The 7,696-nt window shown below is 37.2% G+C and overlaps 1 protein-coding gene across 1 annotated transcript in view; it reads right to left on the reverse strand.

Moving 5' to 3' along the window:
- Positions 1-1,640: 1,640 nt before the first annotated feature.
- Positions 1,641-7,696, reverse strand: part of rab11al (RAB11a, member RAS oncogene family, like) — a 7,915-nt gene continuing 1,859 nt past the window's right edge. Inside the window, exons 2-5 of the mRNA XM_051722032.1 lie at positions 6,498-6,693; positions 4,912-5,105; positions 4,091-4,171; positions 1,641-3,188 (exon numbers count right to left, since the gene is read on the reverse strand). Coding sequence (XP_051577992.1) covers positions 3,049-3,188; positions 4,091-4,171; positions 4,912-5,105; positions 6,498-6,693 — 611 coding nt within the window. The 3' untranslated portion in view covers positions 1,641-3,048. The remainder of the gene's footprint in view (positions 3,189-4,090; positions 4,172-4,911; positions 5,106-6,497; positions 6,694-7,696) is intronic.

The following is a 7,696-nucleotide window of genomic DNA, read 5'->3' on the forward strand; positions in this document are numbered from 1 at the left end:
TATTTGCAATATTCCACGCCTTTGCTCAAGAGTCCCACTGGGAAAAGAGCAGGCAGGATGACAGAATCTTCCCAAAGCAGTCATTATCAACGACTCAAGCTAAATGGCTGATATTCAGCATAACAGATTGACAGAATTTGCAGAAATCTTACAGGCAAGGAATTTCAGGGAAGCACCTCACGTAATTGTTTGGAATAATGTTAAAACAGAAGCCCAAAGGCAGGGAGCATCTGAATGCCACAGCACACACACCTTTAAACATACGTAATGACAAAACCACACCAAAAGAGTAAAAGACAGACAAAAGCTGGGACAGTGAGTAAGATCTCCAGAAACATGGTGCTCTTCAGGTTACATTTAGCTGATAACAGGGATGGGAAGCAAGGAATTCACTTCCAGTAAGAAAACATCAGCAGTGCTTCACAAGCTGTCAGTTTCCATGCTTTGCAATGTAATATGGTGAATCTACCCAATGATGGAGGCTCCTATTAAAGCACTGCATTCTACCTTAATCAGGGTTCTTGACTCTTTTTTTCAAACAAACTGACAAAAATGGGTATTAATGGAAGGACAACACCCAGGAAAATTCTGCTAAAGCCAAACAAATTATGAAAATGTGTAATGATTCTGGTTCCACAAGTTAAGCTCAATTGACAGCATGTGTGGCACGATGCTGATTACCTTCAAATATGATTGAATTTATAGTGAGGCACTTGCAGTTGAAGTGAATGGGGGCCAATTTAGGAGGATTTACATGCAGAAATGTGAAGTTTATATTTTTTTTAAAAGCACTTAATTCTTCTGTTGAAACTTGTGCAATATTTGAGCTATGAAGTTGTTTAAATCATTGTTTTTACGTTTTAGGGTTCACAGCGTTACATTGTCATGACAATGAAGTTGTAAAATTGGATATAACTTTACACAGATAAGGTTAGTAAGCGATTTTAACACACCAGAATCATGTTAACATGCATATTGTTTAAGTCTTGTGACTATACTTTTCAAATAGTGAGTATTTTAACATTTACAGATTGGCCCTATTCACTTCCATTATAAGTGCCACACTGTAACCCAGATTTTTTTTTTTTTTTTTTTTTTTTAAGAAAAGCAGGGACAAGTCGAGGTGTGGTAATCAACATTATGCCAAAAATGCTGTCGAATGATCTTAACCTGTATTCCTTTAATGACTCAATTAACAAGCATTTTAGTAATTCTGAGGAAGAGCGAATGGACAATGTTTGCATTCACTACCCTCGGAGGCCTGTTATCAAATGATGAGATTATTTCAGATTTCAACAGAATGGCAATCACAAATAAAATGGATTGTATAACTCTTGAAAAAAAAAACTGAAAAAAAAAATAGTGTCGTCAATCGGGTACGTTTTTTTTTTTTTTCTTTCTTTTTCAAAGGTGGCATAGACGTGACATACACCTTGAAAGGTGTGTTTGCACTTTAATCTCAGGAAACAATGAATAACACAGCCCCAGATGTTTATTGCCAATTCTTCTGCACACCTGACAGAAAATAAAAAGTTTAAGGTGACTGACGCATATATAGTACAGTACATTGTATGCATATTTTACTGCACCAAGCCATTTGGAAGAAAGCAGTCGTTCAAGAATCGTTGAAAGAAACCGAATGTTGTAAGAATAATTTTATTAAGAAGCAGTTCAATATTCCCAACCCTAAATTTGAATATATTATACTCCTATCAATCTTTACTATACATCTATTGATTAACCTGTTAACATTACTCTGATCCCAAATAACAAAAAAACATTACTAATATAAAGAGTGCCATATCTTTGCCCCGAGATATTCAAATCAATAGTCATACAAGTCATAAAAAAAAAAAAAAAAACTACATTCATATAAAGAAGCATGACAAAATATAAAGTAAAAATACCACAGAATATCAAGATCATATTTGCATTCAATAAATACGGAAGGGCCATTATAGCAGTGACTGTAAAAAAAACAAAAAAAAAAACAATGAATTGGTGGCTATGGTGACCACTAAGTGAATTTTCCTGGTGCAAAGATGCATGAAACTGATGTCATACTACTTCTATGGTGCTTAAAGGAAGAGTTTACCCATAATGAAAAATATGTCATCATTTCCTCACCCTCGTGTTGTTCCAAACCCATATGACTGACTGTCTTTCATTGAACACAAAAGGAGTTGTTTAACAGAATGTCTGAGCTGCTATCTCCCATAAAATGAAAGTGTTTGGGGAGCAGGGGCTGTCAAGCTCCACAGAGCACAAAAAAATGACAAAAAAGCATCATAAAAGTAGTCCATTCAAGTCATACATTATTTTTCTAGTCTTTTAAAGACATTTGTTAGCATTGTGTAAGAAACGTACTAAAATGTAATTCTAGCTGACTGACATCTATAGTAAAAATCTAGCTTTGACAGGCGTGGTCACCATTCACTTTCATTTTGTGTAAAAAAGCAGCTTGGACATTCTGCTAACAACTACTTTTGTGTTCCATGGAAGACATTTATTCAAAGAGGTGTCTAAAAGACATGAGGGTGAGTAAATGATCAGAATTTAAATTTTTGGCTGAACGAATCCTTGAAAGCAAAAAAAAAAAAAAAAAGAATACAATTTCATAAATCATTCCCCATTTTCACCAGAAACCATTGAAACATAAACAAAAAAAAAAAAACAAGTATCACTTTGTCTTGGTGGCATTCATCCACTCTTTTGTTTGTAAGCAGAATGTCGGTGACAAAAAGTGCAGAAAAATAAAGTGAGCAGCCACATCTGAGCACCCCAGCTAACTGCTCATTTCTAATTAGTCTGAAACAGGAGGCCTCTCCTTGATCCATTCAAATTTCTCTTGCACTGCAAGTTAAGCTTTAATTACTTGACAATTCTGGGCATAACCAAGTAAGTTTGTTACATACGTTAACCACATCACGACGAGGGAATATAACGCAGTTATTCGGACACAGCAACGGCCCCGTTTTGCAGCCCAGCCCAACCATGTGCTCCAAAGTTGCCGATTTTCCCCGGACTCCGTGGTGGCGCTGTGGCAGCTCAATTATTTTGACAGCAGGCGCCCTGCTTGCCAGAATTCTGTGTCGGCTGCACAGTAATGGGAACCACTTTGGAGCTGGGGGAGAAGTCGGCATCGCCACGCCCTGACATCTGCCTCTGGGACACGATACGGTAGATTTCTGTGCGAGAGAGAGAGAGAGTCGACAGAGATTGGCAATGTGGCAAGTCAATGACAGTGGACCTTTAGTAGCGGTTCATTTTGACGAATTGGAATGAACAATTTAACAATGTGTGGCCGACAGTGGTATTTCCCCAGCCAAAAGAGCAGAAAAAGCAAACCACTACTTCAGCATGGCAAACTTGGAGAGTATGACCTCAAAACATAGTTTCATTCATTAATAGAAGTTGCTACAGAGTATCTGTGGCATGGAGTTTGACTCCATCTAGTGGCAATACTTCAGACATAAGGAGCATTGTGGTTTTCAAGAGCTACCAGGATTCCCCACCACCTCTGTGGGCGAATCGCACCAAAAATATATATATATTTTGAATAAAGAAAATAACTGCATAAAGCCTATAACAGGGATGCAAATTCATGAGCAGTGAAAAAGGTGAAAGTCATAGCAGGTGTTCCAGATATATCATTTCTGTTGATTTGTTTGTTGTATTTAAAGGTTTTTTTTTTTTTTTTTTTTTTTTTAAGTGTTTAAGCTTAAAGTAACCCTTTCAAGTGATTCAATAAGGGAAATGTAGACATTTTTACCAAACAATTTGGGCAAATTAGCTTCAGAAAAAGGCGACTTCAGCTGAAAAGTCTGCATCCCTGCTTTAATGAAGTTGAGATAATGGGAGTAAAAAGGGTCTTATTACAGTATCTGCATCTATGTCTTTCAGTTTTGAGTTTCATTATTCTCCATTGTTTTTGTTATTTATTTTTTTTTTTTTTTACTGAATTACAGAAAGGACAGCTTTTCAAAATGAAATTAGCATAAACAAATCAGCACAACAAATATTACCATGATGTGCGCATACTTTAAATAAATCATTTCTAGGTGATTTCCTCATGTTTCATTGTACTGACCTGTAAGAATGGTCTGAAAGGCGAGTTCAACATTAGAAGAGTCCAGAGCAGAGGTCTCCAGGAAAGAAAGCCCATGCTTTTCTATAAAACACACACACACACACACACAATTTGTTAGCCGAAATACTCCCTAATAATCTCCTGAACAAGCCAAGATGGAATTTTTCGCACATACAGGTTCATACAGAATACAAGACATAAAAAAACTATTTTAATTTGTACTCTACCACTCAAATGTTTTGACACACTTGAGTGCGTATGTTTTTTATGATCTATGAAAAAAAAAAATATATATATATTTATATAGAGAGAGAGAGAGAGAGATCTAAAGGCTTATGCTTAAATGCTTGAAATTAGACGACTCATAGAAACTGTGTCTGTGTATAAATGTTTTATTTTTAATGGATGAGTTGGAGCAGTTAGCGAAGGTAAAGCACCCAACAAGTGTCCAGCACACATGGGAACTCCTTCAGTACTGTTTAAAAAGCACTCCAGGATGCACTTCCATCAAGTTTGTTAAAAGAATGACCAGAGTGTGCATAGCTGAAATTTAGACAAAGGGTGGATACTTTGAAGAAGCTTTGATTTGATTAATGTTTTTTGGTCTCTTCAAAATTCCCATACTTCCATGTGTTATTGCACACTTTTGATGACTTAATTATTATTCTAAAATGTAGGGAAAAAGAATAAGTGGGAATGTCTAAACTTTTGACTGTAGTGTACTGCATCTTCCCAAACACACTTTGGTATAAAATGTGACAGTAATGGCAAAACATTACCAAGACTAGTACGCATGCAACATACAGAAAAATCTTTGATACCTGCAAAGGCCTTTGCTTCATCCACAGGCACGGCTCTCAGATGGCGCAAGTCACTTTTGTTCCCTACTAACATGATGACAATATTGCTGTCGGCATGATCCTGCAGCTCTTTCAGCCAACGCTCTGCATTCTCATAGGTCAGATGCTTAGCGATGTCATACACCAGCAGGGCTCCAACAGCACCTCTGTAATACCTGTGAACACACATAACGGAGAAGGTTACTGAGATAAATGGAGTAGAATTCGGTTAGTCATGTGATTCCAACATGCCGGCCAGCATGAGGGGGAATTGTGCTCATGTAGAAAAAAACCCCCACAGCTTTTCTATGCAATCGCATATTGGGGCTCTATGGCAATCCATAGAACCATTTGGTAATAAGTTGTGAAATTTGGAACAGTTATAGGGCAGGGTCTGAAAAGTCATGAGACTAAATTAGCGGTCAATCTCTTAAACTCTCTAGTGCCACCAACTGCTAAAAATGTAATGTTTGTTTGAGCTAAGAACTTTTGAACGGAAAGGCCTAGAAACAAAAATCAAAAATGTTCAATTTTAAATCATTTCAATCTATTTCAAACAAAAATGTTTCCGGTTTTTTTTTCTTTTCTTCATGATACCCTTGGTCATGCTATGGTTCAGCGCACACCGTGGTTTAATTTTCCACCAAACGAGATTTTCAGCTACTTTTAATTTTGTCAAAATCATACTTTTCGACTTGTTATTCATCTTCCATGGGATGTTCACTAAACTTAGGTTAGTGTTTACAGTGCAAATGTGAGACTAGATAGTAACCCTAGTTCTGCTAAAAGTCTTGCGAAAGTCTCGCATGTTTATTTGAAGTTCCGCAACAAACCTAACCCTACTCTTACACCATCCCTAACCTTACCCCTAAACTTGGTAGCAGCAAATGAGAATCTCACAATAGTTTCACAGAACAACATGTACACAATAAGTATATTTTATCAAATGTTTGATTTGATCTGTTGTTTTGTTACTCCAACAAAGAATGTACAATTGTCATTCAAATTAGCTCAGATCATATTCAGACCAAGTAGGGCTGAACGATTAATCGAAATAAAATCAAAATAACAATATGACCTAGTGCGATTTTCAAACCCAGAGGGCTGCGATTTAACTAAAGTCCTGCCCGCTGTGCTGTGTTGTGCTTATGTGTGCAGCTGTTTTGTCTGTAGTGTGTAGTGTTCTCAAATACAAATAAAACAAGGTCAGTATTTTACACATTTTTCATCTGGTGCCTAAACATAGTAAAATGTGTTAAATGGAGCTGAGAGTGCTACATTCTTACTGATTGCTTGAAGCATTTCCAAACTGGCCAAATATTTAATAAACAAACATGCAAGGGGTGGGAAATGTGTAAAACTTTTGTGAATGACAGAGGTTGCAATTCTACGGAAATCTGTTGAGTTTTCTGCAGAGTTAGAGTTCTGCACACGCAGGATCCGTCTGGGTCTGGTCAACAGTTATCAAGTTAGAAATAATTATGTATCTAGTCAGTCTTTGAACTACTTCTACTACCATCACCAGTTATAACAATAGGTTAGATGACTGGGTCTAATAAGACACTTACGCTGATGTGATGGCCCTGTATCTCTCCTGTCCAGCTGTATCCCAGATCTGGGCCTTGATCGTCTTTCCCTCCACGTGGATACTGCGTGTGGCAAACTCCACCCCGATGGTGCTCTTGCTCTCCAGGTTGAACTCATTACGGGTGAAGCGAGAGAGCAGGTTACTCTTGCCCACACCTGAGTCACCAATCAGCACCACTGCGGATGAAGAGGATATCGATGCTTGAGATGAACTGGCTTGACTTTATGGTACTTTTACTTGCTGTTGTGTGTGCTTTTGTCCCTGGAGACACCAATGACACTGTGAGAGCTCTTTCAAACAGATTCTGTTTGTGCGCTGGCAAGAATTGCTTCCTTTAACAGCAATCAAAGTTAAATATTTCACACACACAGAGGGTGTGTTTTAACAAAGCTGCTTAAACAATATGTGAAGAGGGCAAGACCGAAGAGCAACTGCCTTTTTCACCCACACAGAGACTTATGAAACACTGGGAACGTCTTTACTCTCATAAAGGGAGTCTTGGGCAAAAAACAGAAGAGGGATGATAGAAAAATAATATTTCAGGTTGCCATTTGTGAACATTCTGACATAGTCAAGTGCCTACAGTTTCTGAACTTAAAGGAATAATTCTGTTTTTATTTATTCACCATAATGTGTTCCAAACCTACATGCTGTTATTTTTTACATTACAATTTTTGAAGAATCTTCACGCAGTGCTTTTCCATACTATGGCAGTTCATAGTGACCATGTCCGTCAAAGTAAAAAAAAAAAAAAAAAAAAAAGACAAAAACACCATAAAAGTAGTCCATATGACTTATATGTACTATTTTCAAGTCTATTCTGAAGCCATAAGACAGCTTCATGAGGAATAAACAGAAATGTAATTCATTATTCAATTATAATCTTTAAATATGCAGAGTAGAGAATGAAATTTGAGAGCAACAGAGGGGAAGATTTTCAGTGAATAATGACTTAAATTTTGGTATGTTCCTCACTAGTGATAGACCGATATATTGGCCAGGCCAATTAATCGGTCGATATTTGGCCGTTATACAGCAGATAACTGTGTAAGTAAATATTGTGTAAAATAAGTGTTCGTTTCACTTTTGAAATTGTGGTCTGTTCCTCACTAGTGATAGACCGATATATCGGCCAGGCCAATGAATCTGCCAAAATTCAGCCACTATACAGCAGATAAC

The sequence above is a fragment of the Myxocyprinus asiaticus genome, chromosome 16, assembly GCF_019703515.2.
Source record: "Myxocyprinus asiaticus isolate MX2 ecotype Aquarium Trade chromosome 16, UBuf_Myxa_2, whole genome shotgun sequence".
NCBI lineage: Eukaryota > Metazoa > Chordata > Actinopteri > Cypriniformes > Catostomidae > Myxocyprinus > Myxocyprinus asiaticus.